This window comes from Siniperca chuatsi, linkage group LG2 (genome assembly GCF_020085105.1).
Source record: "Siniperca chuatsi isolate FFG_IHB_CAS linkage group LG2, ASM2008510v1, whole genome shotgun sequence".
NCBI classification, from domain to species: domain Eukaryota; kingdom Metazoa; phylum Chordata; class Actinopteri; order Centrarchiformes; family Sinipercidae; genus Siniperca; species Siniperca chuatsi.
Window position 1 is genome coordinate 9,757,623 of NC_058043.1, and position 23,774 is coordinate 9,781,396.

At 39.4% G+C, this 23,774-nt stretch overlaps 1 protein-coding gene across 13 annotated transcripts in view; it reads right to left on the reverse strand.

Annotated features, from left to right (window-relative positions):
• Positions 1–23,568, reverse strand: part of tead3b (TEA domain family member 3 b) — a 33,795-nt gene extending 10,227 nt beyond the window's left edge. For 6 of the 13 annotated variants that reach the window (XM_044169035.1, XM_044169018.1, XM_044169002.1 and 3 more), the window contains exons 1-4: positions 21,157–21,332; positions 20,680–20,827; positions 7,525–7,776; positions 228–292 (exon numbers count right to left, since the gene is read on the reverse strand). In XM_044169035.1, coding sequence (XP_044024970.1) covers positions 228–292; positions 7,525–7,531 — 72 coding nt within the window. In that variant the 5' untranslated portion in view covers positions 7,532–7,776; positions 20,680–20,827; positions 21,157–21,332. Of the gene's footprint in view, positions 1–227; positions 293–7,524; positions 7,790–20,679; positions 20,828–21,156; positions 21,334–23,423 lie in introns of those variants that run through there. The other 7 variants (XM_044169029.1, XM_044169009.1, XM_044169054.1 and 4 more) reach the window with 5 other exon arrangements.
• Positions 23,569–23,774: the final 206 nt, after the last annotated feature.

The window sequence follows — 23,774 nt, forward strand, 5'->3', positions numbered from 1 at the left end:
AGAAATATATATAACAAAACCAGACTTATCCTTTAAATAACTTGTAATATACTTTTTTGTAATTTAACATGACATCAGGAACTATGAATGAAACAATTGTTAACAGTAATTAATAGTTTTCACCCTCCTGATGATGTATTTGTTACGTCTTGTACTGTCAGCAACTAAAACCAAACTCATGCATGATTACTCTAATCCAATCATCCAAGTCGTTAAAACTTGTTTACCTGTTTTCTTGTGCGGGTTTTGCCTGTCCTCAGCTTGATGTACCTTGCTATCAATTCATTGCGACCTGTAACAAAAAACAGAATGCAAGGTCACAAACAAAAACAAGGATACATGACAGAAGACGAACATTTGTACTGATAATACCCTAAATTGGACAGAAGGTGGCACCCTTGTCATACCTTGAATACACGTCTTGTGTCAAAAGAACAGCAGTGTGACCTTTCCCAGAACTCCTGGAGAGCCCTGGGTCTGAGGAGTCCTCAGACTAACTCAAACACACTTTTGTCAAGGGTCACAGGTCACAATAACGCCTCTGTTTCCTATAGGAGACCTATTTTAAAATGTAATTTCTTGTTTAAAATAAGCCAGGTATTAAAAGGTTGATTTTCTTGTTTTACCCCCAAGCTTTCATTAGCTTGTTTCACACTTCATTATTGTCTGCTCACGTGGCCCCGTAGCCTAATTACAGTTTGCTAAGAAAACAGAACCATGTTTTTCATGACATAACATCTACTCTCGACATTCTGCACAAACAGGTTGTGCAGAGAACAGGCTTCTATTCTGGGCTTTCATGGTCCTCCTTACATTCAGTGCTGTGCATTAGATTTAACAAGCACTGCCTTTTCAGAAAAGTGCAGCTGGGATCAAGCAAAAATCATCTTTGGTGTAAAAAGCATTATTATGTTGTCTCTAGGGAAAATCGGTCCATCAGTCTTTTTCACTTCTTTTCTTGCCAAGTCACGCTTACTGGGTTTCTGTGGCTGAAATTTGGGCCAAAAGGAGAGGTTGAACCGCTGTATCATTATGAATAATGATCTAAACTCTTCTAAACTTGCTGACAGAAATTTACACCAACAAAAACTGGTAAAGATGTGCACACACACAGACACACACAATAGACTGTGTCTAAGAAGTCTATAGTCTTAGAGTATCCAGACACATAATGACAGGAGAAACAAGTCCTGTTTTTTCAACTCTTTAGCACTTGGCCTCCAGAAGGCCCTGGTTAGTGCAATTACCATAAAAGTACTACAGGCCATCTCCAGCAGGCTTGCAGCACTCACCGTACTCTCCAACCAGTCAGCCCGGCGGTCGGCCAGCAGAGCAGAGCTGAACTGTCTGCCGATACTGAGCTAGCCCGTCCCCCCTCTGCCCCGGGCCAAGGATGGACACGCCCGCTCCGGCGCCTCCGCATTCCTAGCATTCCTCTAAGCCTGTCACATCTGTGCTAGCCAGTTTGATTGGCCTGGGCCTGTGAACACAGCCAGAGCTCGGGTGAACACACACATGCTCATATGCACTTCCAGCTCTGGGAGAAGCAGGGGTTAGAGTAGGGGTGAGGGCCATTAGGATGGGGTAGGGGGTTGCCGGTTAGAGAGGCAAAAGGGCAGCTGATGCCGTAACTCTTGGAGGAAACACAAAGCCATAACTGTCTCTGCCAACAACTGCCACCTGGCAGCAAAGCAGCCCCTTTTCCCAAAACAACACCACTGTGTGACCCTGCACTCAATGGACAGCAACACCTGCTGCCGACCATCCCAGCAGAGGATGGCAGAGAAAGAACAATGCCATTTCGACCCCCACACAACTGTCACTCTCAATCTCTTCTGCGGAGGAGCAGAGGGGGGGAAAACATTACATTACCAACCACAGAGATCTGCTATGAATTTCACAGATATCTCATAGCAAAGTATTGCATACTGAGATATAGTATGAACTAGGTGCTACAGGTTTGACTAAGAAAGATAAGAACTTCTCTGAGGATGGTGAGGTGGACTCAGTATTGTACAGAGCTGGTCAAACTGTAAATTCACAGCAGACTTTCAGAACTCTTCAAGATGAGGTTCAGTAAAACCAAGCTGAATCTCTTATTCACAGTGTTATGGAAATCATTTCAAAATAGCAGACCATATATATATTTTGTAACTTGCTTTATAACAGTGTTGAGCACAGTGATTGTTGGTATTGCGTGGTAAATCAAAAATCTGTGTGTATTGTTCTTCTGTTGAACAGTGCAGTTCTGTGGTTGTGATATATCATCTTGTAGCTGAGATGATATCTCCAGTTTTTTCCACAACATCTGGTTGATTTTGTGATATTTGAAATTACTGCTTTTGTTTTATGTGATATACAGTTTGCTGCAGAGACACTCGCCACTTTGAAGCAGGTCAAGCAAATAACCTCAGTTTCAAATAAATGCTTATAAAGTTGAATGTTAAAATTATTTGGAAAAGGAACTGTAAGACACATTCTCAGGCATTACTTTTTCTGCACTATGGAAAAAGACAAACTGGATCGTGATGCCACTGCGGCATTTTGATCACAGTCTTGATTTTTATCCTCCATTAAAACCCTAAACAATATGTAACACTACTTCATAACAAAAAAGAGTTGTTCACAGCGCAAAAGCAAAGGATTTTAGAAACACTTAGATAATCAGTCCCAAATCCCTCATCCTCCACTTCACACCCATGCATCAAATTTTGAAAACCATAGCATACAACACATATTGAGGGGTAACATAATCACTCAGGAGACCTGTGTTCAACCCCTGCCCTCAGGCACGAAAAACTGCTGAACAGAGGTTATTCAACAGGCTCTGAATCACTAAAATGAGGAGGGTGAGTTGATGCCTACAAAAACAAAACCTGTAGTTAGATGTCATTCACTTTGGGTAAAAAATATAATCACAACCTGACAGAATATTAAAAAAGTCTCAGGACTTCAAAGCAGCAGCTGCACGCTATACACATGCACATTTTATGGATGATTAGCACTTCTGCCTGGTTTTCTTCTGACCCAGTAGGAGTGGTTATATTAGTTGATCATTTTATAGACACGTTGCTCTATCAAACCCCAACAGAGAAAATGTAGAGGACTTGATCTCTGTGTTGTCAATGGTAGTTGCAGCTTTGGCAGCCAAGATCTGCTCAGACTTGACATGGTGGGGGTCGGAGAAATGGTGAAAAGGCTGGTCCACACAGCAGGGGAATACGACAGGTGCATACAAACAGACACAGACACACAGTCGTGCAATCACAGCCTCACTTGTCCTCTGCCTCTAATTTCCCTACCCTCTTTTTGAGCTGCTTATGATTCCCTTGTTGATTGCTCAACACCCACTGAGATCGCTGCAGGCTGCTATTCTTTACGTCTTCCCTGACAGGACACGCCTATCTTTTTCATTTACTACATGACCGCTGGAATTTTCCACTTCCACGCTAAGATAGTGAGCAAAAAGGTAATCTCTCTTCACTCCCTTACACCGCCCCCCCCATCTCTCCTGCTCTGTCTCTCTTCTGAACCCTTTCTCCACCCATATTCGCTCCCCTCCTCCCTTCTCATAACATTGAGGTAATCCTAAATTGCTAACATACTGCTCAGCCATGACTGAAAACATTCCTAGCATCTCAGTGAGGGGGCTGACAGGGAAGGCCTGCTCAGTCATCATTACAGAGCGCTCAGCCCCCTCTCTTATACCTTTACACACATCTTTTCTCACAACTTTGCAGATGTACCAAACCTGCTGCTAATTCCTAATGTGGCTTTCAAAGGTCAAAACAGACATAAGCTTCCCTCTAGCACTGAAATCTTTCTCTTTTATTTTACCCAGAGTGCTTTGCAGTAGTGACAGCTGCAGGGCTGAGAGAGAGAGAGGTGTGTGCTTAGGGTTTGACATACCTGTCTAGGCCAGAAAACGCAGGGGAACAACATGTCAGTACAGCCCCAAAGCAAAACAAGACTGGCAACATTTTTTTGACGCACACGCATCTTCTAAAGATACATCCTCTGAACTGAAGGGTGTAAATGTGCCAACTATTTAATTCTACCAAGAACGAATGACTCTGAGCTGCAACTATTTCTTGAATCTTTCACTTTGTTAAACTTCAAAAGACACAGCAGATAATCACCTACCAGTGAATTTTAACTTAGGACAGGGAGTGTTCATTACGTTCTGAATGAATGAGTGAAAAATCAAAGGTCTGACATTTTTGAAAGTAGGCAAATTTGTTTTCTTGCAGAGAGTTAGATGAGAAGACTGATACCATTCTCATATTTGTCTGATAAATATAAGACTAGCCGGTTAGCTTGGCTTAGCATAAAGACCATAAACAGGGGAAAACAGCTAGCCTATCTCTGTCCAAAGGTAGCAAAATCCTCCTACCAGCAGTTCTAAAGCTCAATAATTAAACCATTATATCTCGTTTGTTTAATCCTTACAAGTGTAAAAACTTAATTTTGTGGCTTTGCGGGGCTTACGTACCGAACAATTTTGCCAGGGGCAGTGACTTCCTGGTCCAGCACATAACCCACTTGTTTTTACACTTCGATTTTTGTACGGATTAAACAAATGAGATATACCTTGTTAATTAGTAGGTTTAAGAGGTGCAGGTAAGGGATTTTGTTACCTTTGGATAGAGCCAGGCAAATGTTTCAAGTCTTTATGCTAAGCTAAGGTAAACGGCTGCTCGCTGCAGCCTTATGTTTACCATACAGACATGAGAGTGGTATCAACAAGGTGGAAAAGGTGATCATGCTATATTAAGGATGAATTCCCGAGAGTTGTGGTAGATTTGACACTTTTAAAAAGATACAAGTATTATATTATAATGCACATCCTATGAAAAAGGTTTAACATACCGTCACAGTTAGATGTATTCTAACTGTTATAACTGTGATTGCATCACAAACTAGAGTTTAGCTTCTTTAAGCGTTGTTCATGTTCTGAAACAACTGGAGTGATTATTAACATGTGTGACTTATTATTAAAATTGAGTGTTATGTTCCTTTGAACTCTTTGTCAACCCTGAGCTACGTAAATGACTGGCAATGCTACTGGGAAGTCTAGACAGGTTTGTAGAGCAAATAATACACATGTATAAAGTAGTCATCTTGCTAAGGCAATGGAAATTTGCAAAGGTTTCCCACCAAATGAAAAAAAAAATCCTGGCAGAAAAAGTGGAATTCCCAATGGGAAGGATGACTTGCCTGCTTTTGGAGGCCACTGGGAGTCTGAGACTGCAAGGTAGACAGTATTGCATACAGTGCAATCGTTAACATTCCCCTAACCTCACGTCAGGGCAGCTTTTAGAGGTCTGAAGTAATCACCTTGTGAGAAGGCTTCTTCTGGGGCATGCCTTGGCTCTGCCAGCAGAGCCTCAGATGACTTATTGTAAATGGAGAGGGTGTTTAGTGCTCTAGAAAAAAACAGGCCTCTAAAAGTGGTCCTGACAGTTTGTTGCTAAGGGGGCAGGTTTGTGCACAGTCTGCCTCTTTGTTGACGTTTTCATGATAAATGTATGGAGCCTAGGACACAACACATGTTGTAAACTACTTGTGTCATTCTGGAAAATCACAGAATAAGTTTACTAATACTGTTATTTTTAAGCATATGTCCCTCAAGTCTGCCTAAAATGAAAATTTGATTTATTTAAATAGATTAAATGTTATTAAAAATGGTTGCATTCATTATTGAATATTATAGTCATAAATGCTGACTGTAAACAGACTGAGCATGGTAACATTAGTCCAACAGTTTAGTTTGTATCCAGCTTTTCTGTTCTGGGGCTGCAACTAATTATTGTTTTCATTATCGACTAATCTGTCAATTCATTTTACAATTAATTCAGTAATTGTTTAATCTATAGAATGTCAGTAAAAATCATGAAATCCTAGAGCCCAAGGTAATGTCTTAAAATGTCTTGTTTTGTCTAACCAACTGTTCAAAACACCAAAATATTCAACAACAGAGAAAAGCAGCAAATCATCATATTTAAAAAGGTGGAATCAGTACATTTTTGCTTGATAAATGACTTAAATGATTAATGAATCAGAAAAACATCTGTTGTTGATTAACTTTTTAATCAATCAATTCACTACTTGTTTCCTCACAACTATGCTGCTTAAGACAGGATCAGAGTAACAACAGAAGTTGCAACAGTGGCTGAGTTATCTCAGGTATGTGCTTGTCCTTGAATATCTAAATCTGCCTGATGAGTGAGAGGATGAGATTCCATCTTGAATGAATCACGCCAAAAGAATCCCATCTGACGTCAAATGCAGAAAAGCCACCCAAAAAACTGTTCTTTAAAAACAAACACTAATGCTTCTAAAATACACACTCTGTCTGAGACTTTGGTGGCAATGATTGATGGTTTTTATGGTTGCTCTGAAGCCGGAATCAATTTCAAGTTTTTGAGACATGATGGACAATAATTAAAGGGCAGGAAAGTCTTACAAAGCATGGCTTGAGGGAGTTGAATTACGATGGTGAAAATAACATAATTTCACAAAACCAAAAAGAGGTTTGTTGAGGACAGCGGCAAGTAAAACAGTAAAGAAGGCAGCACAATTACTGTCAATCAACATTTATTGCTGTTCAGCAAAAATTTCCAACTTCAAATGCTAAATCTAATTAGGAGAGCGTGCACTGTCTCAACAACAGGAATGGGAAATTGGGATCAAAATAATGAAAGACAAATGCGTTCAATTTCCTACACCTGGATGTCAGCGATTCCACCAAAGAACTTGCCAGCAGATCCATCTGGAGTTTTTCAGAACATTAAGGGCTCAACACCTGCAATTTAATGAACACGCTGCAGGAAACATCATAACTATTCTGAAACCATATGGATGTTTAAAATCTTCGACATACCAATGCGATGTTTTTGTTCTTAAACTTCAATTCACGCTGTGCTAATTATTGCTAATTTAACCGAGCCATCCAGCATCAAACACAACACTTCTCTAGAAACCAGCTCCAACCAGTCACCTACAGGCAAAACTCTCCCAGCGATACCGGTGTGGGGAGAAACAAGCATGTGAAGTTCAGCGATAAAAAACAAAGAGCAGGTTTTTGCGACTGAAAGTGTAGTGAGGAAGAGAAGAGGCAATAAAACTGTGGGCATAAAAATAGGCTGTAAAGAAAAACACTCAGGCAGGTGTAAATCAAGGGGCGAGGAGCTGAGATGCTCTCAGAACAGCAATAACCAGCTCTGAGAAAGCTGGTGCGACCGGAAGAACCTGCCCTGGGTCACAGCACAACAGGTACAGACTTGTTAAAGAGAGCTCTGTGTGGAAAGAAAACATTCACCTCTGTGTCAAAGCTGTGACATGAGCACAAATGAAAGAAAAGTATTTTTCTCATTTCTTTTTAGGGCACTATGGTGGATGTTTGTTTTCTTTCAGCCACAAAGCTCTGTGAAATGGATGGTTTTCTCATTTTTCTCATTATAGAACTGATTTCCATGTAATTGTTGTTCTTTTGTTGCGCTGGCTGTTATCCAGTGTACTCACCATACATCTTTCCCTCATCTGACAGGATGATTTTCCTCCTGCCACAGGGAGGGTAGATGGCAAGGGCCTCCTGGAAGCTCTGCTCGATATCCGGGCTCCACACTCCCTCAGCGTCCCCGTCCAGGGTCTTGTCCTCATTGTCCCCGTCCAGCCCATCTTCTGGGCTACCGTTGGCACTCCACTCGTTGGACGCAATGGTGGCGGCTCCCCCTGGGCCCGACCCTGAGCCCCAATATCAAAGGATCTGTAGATCTGTGGAATAAAGCTGTTTTTACTGAATATTGATTTGAATTGTACAACTTTAGCAAATGTTAATCATCATAATTACACAACACTTGAAACCCAAACAGTGTTGACAGTTTGAAACATAGGCAGGTCAGTTTTCTTTACCCAGACAGCAAGTTAAATGATAAGTGATTTCTTTTTCTTATTATCAACAAATCCCATGACAAGGCCAGATCAACAATGATTGGACAAGTAATGTCTGTGCAGCCAAAACCTGATTATAGCTTATTCCTCTGTGCCATAGAGTTCCATTGTTGTCTAAAAGCATTTAAACATCAGTGAGCCACACTGTTACAACTGGTGACATGTTTCGTGATTATGAGCATGGGCACTGTAGTTTCTTTTGAGTCACTATCCTGGTGATGTAAATACTCACTAGTGCATCAAATCTGTATTCATTCACAGCTGCAAATATTCCCCAACAAATGTACTATTAAAGCTAGAGTGCGGGACTTTTACATATAAAAGAATATCCATTACATTCGAGCCCTTGCCAAACAAGTTCACACAATGCTGATTAAGCCTATCACCGCCAGGTAAATCTCTCTGTATTTCGCAGTATACAGAATTTTTAAATCTGGTGTCTTTAGCGATATTCCCACGCTGGGGCACCGGTAATAATGCATTTTACGCCAACCAGCAATGATTGGTTTGCCAGAGCAGAAGCGGTGAGAAACCCAGAGCCATGTTGAGAGCTCTGCGATATGCCATTGCTGTAAAAAAAAAAAAAAAAGGTCCATTGGAGACAATATTTATTATTGAGCATTGTTTATTTAGTTTATTATGATTGTATAGTTTGTGTTAATATGCTTTGGCAACGTTATATTGTATGCAGTCGCGCCAATAAAGCCACTTGAATTGAAGTTGAACATTGACGCAACTCTCTCTCTACATGGCTCTGGAGCAACCATAGCGACAGAGTAAGCTACAGTAACTAGGAGTAAAACCTAGGAAGCATCCAAGAAAAGTGTCTGATGCTCCAGATAAAAATTAAACTCAGCATTCAGAGGAAGGCTTACAGTCAAAACAAGACAGGGATCGATGGCAAAGACAAACACGGACAACCATTGGGGTAGCTTTAGCTTTTCCTTGCTGGAGAGCGCTGAGAGAAGCGACTGAGGGCAGACACAGATGCCACGTTACTGCTCTTGGACAGGTTGGTAAAATATTTGGAGTAGGCTGTGTAGCTATTACATTTACTCTACCTAAATAATGGATTATTTTATTGAAACTGTGGACATTTCTCTGTATTTTTGTAACTATTTCTGAACACGAGCCTGAGGCGAGCTTACTGTAGGTATACATCATAAGCATGCGTTGACAGTGTTTGTGTAATTACTCTCACTGCCAGAAAGGGGAAACAAAAGTTCTGCACTACAGCTTTAACTCCTGTTTGAGAAACATTGACTAAAAATATCCTAATGTCCTGTGTCACAACATTCAAAACTGACTCTTTCATTAGATCTATCATACTGTATAATTACAAGCCACCATTTGTCTTATGAACATATTATTTTTGTGACATTCATGTGTGGAGGAAATCAGCCAGGTATGCGGAAGCCTGAAAACCCCTTTTGGTGTTTGTGCTGGATGAGCAAGTTTCATGAATCTTGGAGCAGTGTTTTCAGAATACAACCACTGCTCCTTTGCCTACATCTTAACACTGAACTGTGAGTTAGCACAGTGAACGGCTTTCTTACTTTGTTTCTTTATTTAAAATTTATGATGCAACACTGCTGAATGATATTCATAAACAAATTTCAACTGAATGCCTACCGGATCAATGAAATACAGGAGAACATGGAGCAGCGATTTGATCAAATTCCATATAATTATGTCTACAACATAATTAACAGCATTCATACTGTGTGAACTTAATCCCTGCTAAATTTGTGTGTAAAAGTGTGTGAGAGTTTATATAAAGGATAATAAGTAATGAATGAGGAATGCCATTCATTTACAGGTCACTACATTGGCTTTCTTTGACCATTTCTTTATTGCAGTCATTAAATTTGTATGAATAAACAATGCTAACCGTAATTATTACTATAATTTCCTATATTTTATTTCTCTGAAATGGCCAAATGAATTCAAGATATTCCATAAAACGAAGTTTAAAGACCCCACTAATCAGCACTGGCCTCAAAGAATTCTTGTGGTCTGGGAACTGTGTCCCAATGTGGTTGGCTTATGGCTGACTGCAGGCAAAGATCTTAAGTATTTTTCAAGCTGCCTTTTCAGCATTGTATTGTTTCTGAAATGAAAGTCTATGAGGTAACCATGATCCTCCCAGGATGCTTGTGTTTCTGCTTTAGCATTTATGCAGATGCTGACAAAAATAAAGTATAATGGATAAATACAGAGTGCCAAAATGAGTGTTCCTGTGGGAAAATTACAATGATTAAATTATAATGACATTCAGAGTTTTTATTTATGATATGGTATTTATGATAGAATTATAAGAAATACTTGACCTCTTTCATGGGGTTTTGCACAGTTATAGTCAGAAAATATAAACAGTATGATTCCTGTAACATAAAAATCAACCAAGAAAGTTTTATGTCGCAGTCTTGAAATGTGATTTGTACTTGGAGCTTTATTTGGAAAATAATATTGAAAATGTGAAAATGTCTATGCAAAACAGGAAAACTCTTGTTCTAGAGGCCACAGAAGTCTGCGTGATTCTTCATAGTATAATTACACCAAAACTGTACAGCCAATAAGTTGTTTTATTTCATCTGTGTATACTCATGATAAGAGACAAAGTCTACAATCTAAAATTAAAATTAAATGAAAGAGGGCAATTCATAACAGCCCTGAAATCTCCCTTAGCCTCCCATTGTTTATCTCTCAGTATTTAGAAAGATTCACACTTTATCATCGCTGCAGTTACACCAAATCACCCGAGAAGCATAAACTGGTGAAAAAGCAGAGGTGGCGGATTAGTGAAGCTGCCTTTCTCTTCCCATTATCATTTAACAGGAATTACAAAAGATCAAAGGCGAGTAGACCAGTTACACAGTTCCTGCAGTGATATTCTACCACACACGACATACAATGTGAAATTCATGGACGTCACTGAACCCAAATGAGAGTTTGACAAATATCCACGAGCCAAGGGGCTAATTTTAGCTGAGAGGGTATTGGTTATGGCGGACCCTTTGCAGCAGGGTCATGGTGTAAAAACTCAACATTGAAACTGAGCACTCATCAGCAGCTCAAGTGATCCATCTCCTCCTCACAGACCACACGGCTGGATCACTCCCAATGGCCGCAAACAACAAATACGACTTTGGGTTAGTTTAATCATATTCTGTCCTGCCAATTTGTGAATAAATGCAAGATACTGATACAAAGACAATAACAAAAAACACACAGAAATGTGGATATGTAAGTAAATACATCGATAAATAGAATCAGAGCTGCAACTACATGTCAATTTGTCGATTAGTCCTTCGATAAAATATGAATTGGCAACTCGATTTTCAGCTTTCTTTGTCTTGTATTATAGTAAACTGAATATCTTTGTCGATTAGTCTGCGGGTTATTTTCTTGATTCATCGATTCATCGTTTTGTCATAAAACGTCAGAAAATTAAGAACCATGCTCGTTATAATTTCTAACAGCCCAAGATGATGTCTTTAAATGTCTTGTTTTATTCAACCAACAGTCCAAAACCCAAAGACATTAAGTTTACTATCACGCATGACAAAGAAAAGCATAAAATCTTCACATTTGAGAAGCTGGAACCAGCAAATATTTGTCATTTTTGCTTGAAAAATGACTAAAACGATAATTAAATTATCAAAATAGCTGCCTGTTAACTTTCTGTTGCTCAACTAATCAATTAATCTACTAATCATTGCAGCCCAAGTTTAAACATGTCACCTTCGACTCGGAAAAAATGTGATGAACAGTTTTTACTATTGTCTAATTCAGCATTAATGAAAAATAATAATTAGTTGCAGCCCTAAATAGACTTTAATTAATTGTTTTTTAAATATGAAAAAGTAATTAAAACAGAAGGCACACGTTATACTTTGTTTAAATAGCTATCTCAACATTTATGGCAGCCTGTTAAGACATTAGCCATAATGATTTGACTTATTTCATTGTCTTGCTGTCAGCAGCCTGTGTGTTGGTACAAATTAAAAACGGAAACATATGTAGGCACAAAGAGCCATTAACATCAACACTAGTGTAACCCTTAAATACACATTTCTGTCCCAGCCTCATGTACAGCAAATGCTGTTTATGAGGTCTGCTGTGAAAATTTCTCTTTCAGGCAGCCCAAAGTATTTCATTAATGAATCCACAGGTGCTGTAAGGCAACAGCTTCAGTACAGCCAGGGCAACAATCAAAGACCGGTGGCACAGTGAGGGAGGGGCGGCCGCTCTATTGTTTATCTCCAATTATAGCAGAGAAAACACAGCAAACCTCCTTCGCACTGTGAGCTGTGAAGAGCAGCAACATCGTTCAGTGTAACATGCAGATCTGACGACCTCGATGGAGCTTCGAGTGCTCACGAGAGTGTGTTCAAGTGAGGTGCTGCGAAAAGAGAGTCTCTTCATCGAGAGAGGGGCCTGAATTCCAGACATGTCCTTATTAAGAAAGGGCTGCGAGTGCTCACTGTTTCTCCTTCTGCCTCCCTTGTGTCAACCTAACGCCCTCCCTCCCTCCTCTGCCTCCCCCCCTCCACCCAGCGCTCAGAACGTCTCTACCCAAATAAGGACAGGAGACCAGGGGATGCGTGTATGGGAGGAGTGGGTGGTGGGTGGGTTGGTTGGTTGCTTAGTTGGAGAGCAGAGGGGGAAAGGGGGTGTGTGTGTGTGTGTGTGTGTGTGTGTGGAGGGGGTTGTCCAATTTAGGCGTCCACTTTGGGGTCTGGAAAACAGTGGGATTGTTCCAGCTGGAATGCAACATCAGCAGTGAACACGCTCTCGCTTTGTGGTGCTCAGAGCTCAGACTAGAGGCAGGGCATTGTCAGTGAAGCCATTTTTCAATACATCCTCTATTGGAGTCACAGGATTTAAAATCAGGGCAATAGTCATGACTTCATGATAAACGTGAGTGTTAAATAAGGTTACAAGGACACTTTTATGGACTCAAATGCAACAGCTAGTTTGACAATTGAATAGAGTTCCAATAAAAGAACTCAAGATGAAGACCTTTGGGATTTGGTTTTATAACATGATTTACTGCCAACATGTCATTTGAAAAGAAAAGCTATTGCAATTAACATTGATTATATTAGAACAGCTGTTACACACACATTGTAATGTCCCTATGAGCCAAGTTTCACAACATAGTAATGACACACAGCAAAAAAAACTGCAGATACATGGAGCTGCACACATGAACACATTCAATACAATACATGAAGACAGTTACTGATAACTTGAAACACAGTCGATAACAGAAAATAAATCTGCAAGTATTTCAATAATCTACTCAACTTCAAATAATCCTCAGTTCCACCTTATCTATTGTGCGAAAGCACAAACCTGTGTGTGAGACTCCTTCAGGCGGATGGCAGATGGGAGGGTTTATTGAAGGATCTTGATTGAATGACATGCTGCTCTCATATTTAACAGAAAAAATCAGGGACACACCTCTCCTCCCAGTCTCTAGGAGTCAGACCATGGGACTCGGAGACCAACACAGAATTCCAATGTGCAGCAGGAATAACGCTGCAAAGCTATGCACCTCGCACGGTCATTCAAACAGTACCATTCATGCACCAGAATCCCTCTTCCCATTTTCCCAGCCCTGAACGGAGCGATCACATTGCAGTCTGTTTTCAGCAATCGGCTTATCTCCGCTCCAACTCCATCTATGAACCAACCAGAGTTTATTGGCACTGCACAGTGTTTCCTTTTTTCTTTCTAGACAGGATTGTGTGCGGTGAAATGTCCCAATGAATTCCAGTAATTCTACTGAGTCACACTTAAGCTGCTGGGTCACATGGAGGAAAGCTGTCGGTATAGCCTAAATCAGGAAAGGGATTCCATCACAGGCAAGTGTGCCACAGAGTGTAGGAAATCCTTTACAAACACCTACAGGCAGAACAACAAACAGAGCCTGTGTGTTTCAGTAATAACAAGTGGACGGCATGACATTAAGAAGTTGACACAATAGCAGTTATCCACTCAGAGAAAGCAAAGCTAACTTCTTTTTTTTACCAGTTGCCAGTTTTTATTCCTCAATTTTATCTTCCACTGAACATGAGATCATCTTGGTACTCTCAGATGGACCAACCAGATGGGTTTCTACTTACGCAGTGGAATTCAAAGACTACTCTTAGGCAAGACTTTGAGTCAAAATTACTCTGTCATGTCTCTGATTTTTATGGCCTGATGGTAACATCTTTTCTCCAGTCCACTGGTGAGAAAGGAACATTCGTCGAACCTACCAACATTTAAGACAAAACAGGCTAAACATACCACCATTAGAACCATGCAAGCCCATTGAGCTAGGATAGTAGCATTAGTATGAAAAACAACAGTTAGGCAGAGTATGTGTACAGTAAGTGACTTGTGAACTTGAACAAGTTCAATGTTGTTCATTTCACTCTCACATTATTTATTTTATTCTGAAGCTATAACAAATTTGTTTTGGTGCCAGTGTCAGTACAATAAAAGAAAAGAGGGGAACACTTTACTTGGAGAGTCCGCCTACAGGTTATAGAGTATTTGTAGCATTTCAACTGTTTCGCTGTTGCCTGAGTGCAATGAGATAACTTCTGTTATGAATTGGTGGTATATAAATAAAATTGAATTGAACTGTCTGTAGATGTTTAACAGATTATCAATGACGTATATGTGACAATTTATGAGCATACCCTAACCGAGATGTTTTTTGTGCCTAAACCTAACCAAACCTTTTTTACCAATAGTTGAATTGAATCTCAACTAATAAGCTGTTGCATTGTTACAAATACTCTATAAACTATCTTAGGGCTGACTATCCAAGTAAAGTGTAACCAAAAATAGAATACATATAGATCAAACTTGGTAACTTAAACCTGTATTAATAGATTTTTTGGCCACTGTGTGAACACAACACTGACTTATTATCACTAACACCAACCTGTTAGAAAACAATTGCTTATTTACCCATCCAGCAGATCTAGCATTCATTTGGAGTCACGCTTCTGAATACCAGTACAATACTCACTCCCCTTTCAGCTCTGTTTTGGTCTCCACACACTCCCGATGAAAATATCTGGCTCTTTAGCTGCTAAAGTTCACCAGCTAGTTGGTAACTTTAGGTTTATGTCTGTTTGATGCTGAGCAGGTAGTGTACAGTGGGTTTATCAGAGGGTTTTGCTAAAAACAATGCTGAGGAGAGCATTCAGACTTAACCAAAACTGTGAGTCATAAAACCAAAACAATGAGCTGAGAGTCGCTAAAACGCTCTGTAAAGTTGAGGCAAACTGCAAACTCGGGTTGATACTTCTCCCATGGTTCATCACTACAGGTGTTTCCTTTCCCATTACACATAGTCAATAAAATATAAAAATGTTGATTACAGTAGCTTTATGATAAAAAATAAGTATTATAAAAACAAAACATTTCTATTACTGGTTTTGATTTATACAAATATTTGATATAATTTCTTGTTATCACAGTAAACGTTGATTTTTGGTCATTTCACACACAAACACCATGTGAAAATCAGCCTCCCAAGTCTGTACACCCTCATTACCATGACTCAATTCTACTGACTCATGTCCCAAAGCAGATTGTTAACAGATTTCCTTCAAATCTGTCTCTTCCACTGTAGATCCATCAAGCCTGTTGTGTTTGCATGTCTCTCCATCATTGCCCACTGGCATGATGTACATACCTTCATCTGTTTGTTAACCAATTAACTATAGGATTTGTTTGTGTCTTTAAAAATGGAGTCTTTGTTAAGTTGCTGCTAGAGTTGGGACACTTGTTGGCACCTCCACCAAACTTAACATTTATACACAGTAACAAATCACACAGCCTAAAACCACACGTCTTGTTAAGGTTGAGGGGCGCTCACAGATGTAGAGTGAGCGCTCGCTGTCACAGTGAGACCCCCGTCACACACACACCAACAGACACACAAACACACACTTGACAGGAGAAACAACAGGACTTGGTGGCAGAAGGAGCAGCTGCTCTCTGAGGTCAGATTACAGATAAAGAAAACATTTTATGCTCCAGGCCAGGAAAGCTGCTCTCTGACAAGAACTGGAAACTCTGCCTTATTCCTCCCGACACACAGAAACGCACGCATCTGCATTTAAAGCTAATGCACATGTTTAACCGTATTACTGCTGCTTTATTCGGGGGATAAATTGAAGGTGATGAGCTGGCTTGAGTGTCGGCCTGTCTGCTCAACGTCTGCCGCAGACACCACTGCCTTCCACAGACTCATGAAAGCACGAGCCCCATCTCCAAAAAATCAGAGTCACCACCCTCCCCTCTCCCTCCTGTGTCTGTGTTTGGCCCTAATAAATTCTCTCCAGCTCCTCCAATAACTTCCTCCTACTTCCTATCTGGCACGGCGCTCAGGAAACAATCAGAGCTGAGAGTGAGAGGAGGGCCGAACAGCCAACAGCTCACACGGCAAGAGGCAGAGGGAAAGGTTGAGACACACGAACACACATGAACACACACACACACACACACATACAACACATGCACCCCTTGTCAAGTCAAACATTTGCAGTTTGATACCAGCTGCATGCCCAAGAAAACAATAAAGTTCAGAGTAACGTCCTGCACGCAAGAATGAAAATAATCTGAATTGGATAAGTCTGACATGTATTTTTCAAACATTTAAACCATAAAACTCACCACAACTGACTCGTATTTGTTGTTTTCTTGTAAATAAATCACACAGCATGGAAACAGGCTAACTCTGAGGTAAGAAGAGGTTACTGGTTTCCTAAATGAGTCACTGAGAGACACAGGCAGATAAATGAGTATCACACGTCGAGCCAGAGCATGAACATAAGGCCTGATTCATTCATTCATTGTTCTATTTTAATGCTGCTGGCTATGTGGTCTACCTTGAATTGTAACACTTTCAGAGAATTAAGCCTAAATCCCACTGAAAAGGGAAAGACTGACACAAAACGGGGCGAGTGCGCCAGAGTGTTTTTTTTTTCTTTTTTACAGCCTGAATCAGCATTTTCATCGGAAATTTTCCAGGGAACGTAGCGGAGAAGCCATTCTAGCCTGAATTGGTCATTTTGTGGTGAGGGCAGTGGTTTGAAGCCATAATCTGTGAAACCTTTAAGACATGCATAACTTTGCAGCAGAACGCACCAGCCGATAACTCATCTAACCATATAAATTGTGGAACAAGGCATTAAAAGCAGCAATGGCTTTGATCAGGGCCATATAGAGGGGATTTTCACAAGAACAAACTATGATTAGACATAAGAAACTGAACCAGAGACGAAACGTGTTGCACATTCAATGCATGTACATACACTCATAAAGGCCTAATCATCCTCGAAATCACTCAGACACCTGTGTTGTTTTATATTAGGAACCAAAACAAATAACTCTGTCCTGTTGAAGGAGATCATCCCCCAACACAAAAAACTCAGCACAGCACAGGGATTAAAGGGGTTTCACATGAGTGCCCATGGGTCACTGGAGCTCCAGTGCAACACACATGACTCACACATGTCTCTGAAACACCAGACAGGACCAGTGCAAGAGTGAGCCTCCTGTTATCTATAATGGAGGCTGGAGGAGCCACAGACACTGGCACACATACCCCCACAGACATATTTTTTTCCTGAGCTCTTCCTCTTTAGAGTACATTTATGTGGAACATCACTCCTAACAATTGGTCGCCAGCGAAAGAACAACTAAAACGTTTAGCAACTTGGGGACAACTGACACAAAGACTATACTGTTCTAGGCCACTCCCCGGCTCCTCCCCTGAGTGGTCCGAATAGGAGGCCAGGAAGCTTATCTGTTAAAACCTCATGGTTTGGAGGATATGTAAACATGTGCAGTGCATTAACGTGAATACAGTGTTGATGAATTGTGTTACTGTGGACTTAGAGCGTGAAGTAACTGGTATATGTTTAAAGACATATCTGATTACTTTTGGTTGGTGCTAGAGAGTGCAGCGCTTGGCATTTTGTACTTATTTCTTTTGTTGTATCACTGTAATAAATAGCTCAAAGCACAATATGCTCTTCATCAACACAACTGCAGTCTTTAACACAACTGCTGCTATTTAGCATCAGACTGCATATTGTATTCCAGATTGTCATTAATGGCCTTCTGCTGAGAGCTGCAGGCTTTTCTCTGAGGCCCTCTGTGTGCTCACCACGCAGACATAAGTGGTATTTGTTCAGATCTGGGTTGACAGAGGGGCAAGTGTCCACCATTTGGACAAGCACTTCTGGGGATGGTGCTAAAAAGCAACCAACGTCTGCACAAATGGGCAAAAGCTCATTAGCCGTTCTTCTGTGGGTTTAACACAAACGGGTGAAGCTCCTTGATGACAAATGGTCAACAGACCTGCACCCAAGCAAACACTCTGCAGAACAAAGAAAGGATGCACTTCAGCACTGGAATCAGCAGAACACCACAAGTGATTTGAAATACCTACAATGTCTCTACAGTTTCTGAATAAACATATGTTTTAAAAATCAAAAACATCAGAGGATTACAGACTTTTTTAACCCTCATGAAGAGAACACATGCTCATTAAATCTTCCCTCTGATAAACGGCCCAAAGGAACGCAGCTGGGGAGTAAAAAGAGAGAAAACGGCCACTTTAAGGGAATATTACCCCAAGTAATCTAATTGACCTCCATGGCATGGGTGAAGTTGTAAAACTTTCCCTCGCATTTAACTCTCACACAGGCACTCAGCGTACATGCTAAATCCACAACGGCTGAGAAACATAAAGTGCGTACAAGGAAAAGAAGACCACATTGTACATTGGGAGGCCTGATGCATTCATGCTGCATAAAAACAATGAAGGGGAATCTGTCGGAGCAGCAGAATGCTTAATCCTTTCCAGATTTACCCATCAGCATCAAAATCTATTATTAGGCATCTTGGCGTGTCTCATTTACCAAGGACACATTGTTTGGTTGTACTGGTTGGTCGTTTCATTTCAGAACATCATTTCCACATGTTATATAGAAAGCAGTTCTGAAGAAGGGCTCAAACTGTCGATTTCACCTAACACGACAAGCAGGAAAAGAACATACCCTACGTTATCTGTTCATCCTCTGTATCAGTGATCAGACACTGCCTGGCCTCACCAAAAGCCCGTCGTATTTAAATTCACAGCCGTAAGGATTTAAGACAAAGCAGTAAAAACTGTTCCCTTGTTGCGGAGCTTTGTTTCCCCACAAACTTGGTGAAAATTAAAATAAATACATCAAATATATATTGTGAAAATATTACATTTTATAACTTGTTGCAGTAAAAACAGACAGACAGCAGCCAAACAGAAACGTTAACAGGCTATTCTGCTTACTGTGACCAACCTGACAGACTGCATTCTGTTGTTTAGTCAAACCTGTTGACTGGCAGTGATTTAACGCTGCAGCTCATATGACTGTACAAATTTAGCATGAAGGAGGTGCTAACATGTTGTTTTTACATTTTCTAATCATCTAAAACATTTGGCTCTGTCAAAAAAAAAAAAAAGAAAGGTAACCCTGAGCCTGAACTAACAACACAGACTGAGAGCAGGTGTAGCCTGAGGTGGCCCTCATATAATTATAAAATTAGCTCACATCCATGCATCTCAAATCCTCACCTATGAATTATGTACTTAGTAGGACTTTGCAGAGTATCATCACATGCCCTGTTTGTTGGCACGAAAGAAAGAAGTAACAACGATAGATAGATAGATAGATAGATAGATAGATAGATAGATAGATAGATAGATAGATAGATAGATAGATAGATAGATAGATAGATAGATAGATAGAGATATTTTAAATATCCATCTGTTTAAAATTTAAATAATGGCAAGATAATTTGAAGTAATTACATATCGAATAAAAGTTATTATTAGAAATTCAAAAATACTTTAAAAAGATACTATTTATCGATAAAAATGGAATTATGTTTTGCCGTAATTCTAGGTGAGCATTCACAAAAGCCCTTTACTTTTAACATACATTTTGTTTATCTGGCAGCCTAAAGTCTGTCACTTATTTCTTATGGGTTCAGAATTTCTTCTAAATGGACAAAGGTAGAAAGTTTTTTATTTTTTTTTTGTGATAAGCTAATAAACTAATACAGCAGATTTGATATTTCTAAATAAAACCTACTGGCATTATAGCAATGATGTAACAGAAATCCTTTTTGGTATGCAGAAGTGTAGTTCCAGGTTGGTAAAATCCTGTATTTTTTCTTAATTTCGTAATTTCTTTGTATATATATCAACTTTATACTATATATTGTTGCACACCTCTGTGTTCTGTTCTGTGTTCATAAATAAAGTCTGTTTTGTCTTTTTTAAGTGTTGATCCAGATGTGTTACAAAAGTTTTGTTTTGTAATCTAAAACTGTATGCAAACAATGGTAAAATTAAGACATTCTTTCATTAATGTCTTGATAAACATGTCTACCTTTTAAAGAGATCAAAATGTAGTGTTAAAGGAAAATTATATTTTATTTATTAAATTGATTGATCATCTTTGCAGGACAAAAACTAAAGGGAAAGTACATGTAGCTAAACCTCACTGAAACAGAGATGATTTCACAAGATTTGTATTTCTTTGTAAATTTCTGTCTTTTTAAAAAAAAGTAAAACTGCTTTGTCCTTCTTATGCATGTCTACTGGTGAACTTGCTTGCCATTATTTGACTATGCTAACAAATCAAGAGCTTCTCTTACCTTTGGGATGCAGAGGTCCAAACCAGACTGAAGTTGTGTATTCCTCCAAATCGTTTTTTGTTTGTCTCTCTCTCTCTGTGCCTGTAGGTATAAACTGATGGATTCCTCTTGAGGAACAAGGCTGGAAGTGTTTGGATCCAGGTAGGAACTGTGCGAGACAGAAAACAAACATATTGGCCCATATCTCTGCTGTCAAAAGAGAAGCTTTGTTTTTTGTAATAGTGTGTGTCAATGAGCGGGCTACCGGTGGAAATATGATTGTACAGAGACTGTCAAAGATATCCCTATGCACTGGGAAAGTCAAACACAATAGACTATCAATCTGCAAATGTTTTCTTCCCTCCCAACGCAGGGAGCTCCACGGAAAAATGTAAAAAATGACAATGATCTGAAAACTTCACCGAGACAAGCGGCATGAAAAAACTCCCCAGAAAAAGGGCTCTAAACAGAAGGAGGGAACATTATTGGAGAACTTACCTTTTTTATTCTGGCAGTCACCTTCTTCTTCTCAATGAGAGCAGTTGAACAGTTTAGTTAGTTTGTTATAATTTGGCGCCTTGTTGTTTTCCGTAATATTTCTCAGAGGTTTGACAGTATAAGTGGAATGTTAAGTATGACTTTGGTATGAAATCAACGCACTACACTGGAAAACGAAGGGGGAGGGAGAAAAAAAAGAGTTTCAAGGAGGAGCTATTGGTGCGCGTCAATCAACAAGCTTGGGGGGCAGTGACTTCACTCCAGGATCCGCCCACCAAAACCCTGTACACTGAGCTTGCTGCCATAAAAAACAGTCTCTGACAATATACGCCAATATATCCCTATTAGATTTAGAAATTAACAACATTCATCTACTGGAGATCCCATAGTTTCCAAACACACCAAATGTGTCAGGTCAAATTTTGGGGAATGTGTATGAAATGCAGTGGTGGAGGAAGTACTCAGATTCTTTACTTAAATAAAGTAGTAAGACCACAGTGAGTGTAAATTACAGAGGTATTATCAGCAAATTTTTCTTTGACATCCAAAGTAAAAACACTCATTATGCAGAATGGTCCCTTTCAGAGTTTTATATTATTATATATATTACATTACTGGATGATTTTTATTGAGGCGTTAATATACAAGCTGCATTTTAATTATGTAGCTGGTCGAGGTGAAGCTAATTTGACATTTTACTGGATAGTTTAATCTATAACAACTCATCGTATTTTATAAGCTGTTCATATGTTTTGTATGTGTAAAATCTTTATCAGTTAAGTAGTTACGACTGTATGGCTTAATAAATGTAGTGGCGTAAAAAGTACAATATTTGCCTCTGAAATGTGAAGCAGAAGTATAAAAGTAGCATAAAATGGGAGTACAGTTACCTTGAATGTGTATTTAAGCACAGTACTTGAGAAAATGTACTTTAATGTACTGTATATTACATCATTGATTAAATGATGCACAAGGCATCTAGCCTGGTTCCAGGCCTCTAAATCGCCATCCACATCTCAGATCTGTTCAGTGATTTAAAAACTAAAATTGAATGGATTCCCAGACTACAAGGCATTTAGAATATTTGCATTTAATGGAAACCCAAGACATAAACAGTCTTGGGTTTGACTATTTCACTAAGTGTGAATATCATACAACATATAACTTCAATAAAGTATATATAAATAAAAGAATAAAAACGTGATTCTGTCAGACAGTGTGTAATAAGATGATTTTTCAAACCTTAAAGCTACTAAATTAGAAATAAAAGGGTCAAAACTGCATGCTAAGGAGTTATCTGGGCCGTAGATACTAATTTGTTTGTAGATTAAGATTTTACTTGCAAAATAGAGAACCTTTTGATAAGAGTTGGTGCTTTTCTGTAGGTCAAAACCAAAGTCGATGGAGTAGTCAGACCCAGAAGCATCATTAAGACTTCTTAGATGTTTTAATAAGTTAGCACACTGAAAGGGATCATCTGTCACAAAGGTGACTCACTTTTGCTACTTAAGTACATTCTATGAAAAGTATTTCACTCAAGCAAAAATGTCACTGCCAGACTGTCCCTTCTAACACAATATATCTCTATTAGAGCACTGATACTTACCCTTAAGTAAAACATTTGAATACATTTTCCAGCATTGACCCCCTGTGATGTTTCATAACTGTGTATATATGACTCCATTTGTAAATAATATTAAATATACTGTATTTAGTTTTGTTTTGCTGTGGTATTTGTGTAGCCTCCCGCCTGTTATAATTATACACTTGCATAGTAAGTTTGCTTTTTGAAATAGCAAATCAAAACTGTAGTGGGATGAAAACTTAGCAGTTAGTTGTTTACCAGCTGAGGTAAAAAACAATTAACATTAACATTAAAAAGATCAGCCAATCAGACTGATCTTACAATTACCACACTGCATGTAAATAGACAATTGTTTTTTTCATTGAAAAATTCAAAAGGAAAAAATTTGAGCTTTGAGAATGTGTTCATCACTATAATCAATATAACTTAGACCTTGAACACATGTCCATCCAGCAACAGCTCCTTCTGTTGGTCAACAACATGGTTGCAACATTTCAACAGTATGTATTTATCCACCAATGAGACACAAAAGCAGAGCTATTATATATGCAGATGGTGTGAAAATGATTCACTTGTGGATTCACTAATTGTATTAGCATTTAAAAGTGACAACAATAATCTTGGCAGTTGTTTAGCTGGAACTCACATAACAGAAAAAGACAATGGAGGAAGAAGAACTCACCTTACAGCATCTGTCCAGAAGAGCTGCCAAGCTTCAGGCTTCATTTAATCTGCGAGTTTGGACAACTGCCTGAGCAGGTTCAGGCAGAATACACACCTCTCACGTACTCTCAAGGCCCTCGGCTCAAACTGGTTTTTCATCCTGAGTGAAGCTCCTCTCAACGTGTCAGGCAACTACTGAGGAACAGCATGGGTGTCTCTTAAATATGTCAGCTGCAAGCTCATAGATGATGACACTGAATACAGAATACCAAAACCGACAGTATAGGGCTTTAAAGACTTAGTATAGGAGTTTGTCATTTCAAGAGTAGCACTGAGTGTCTGCACAATCCATGGATTTCTTTTTTTTAAG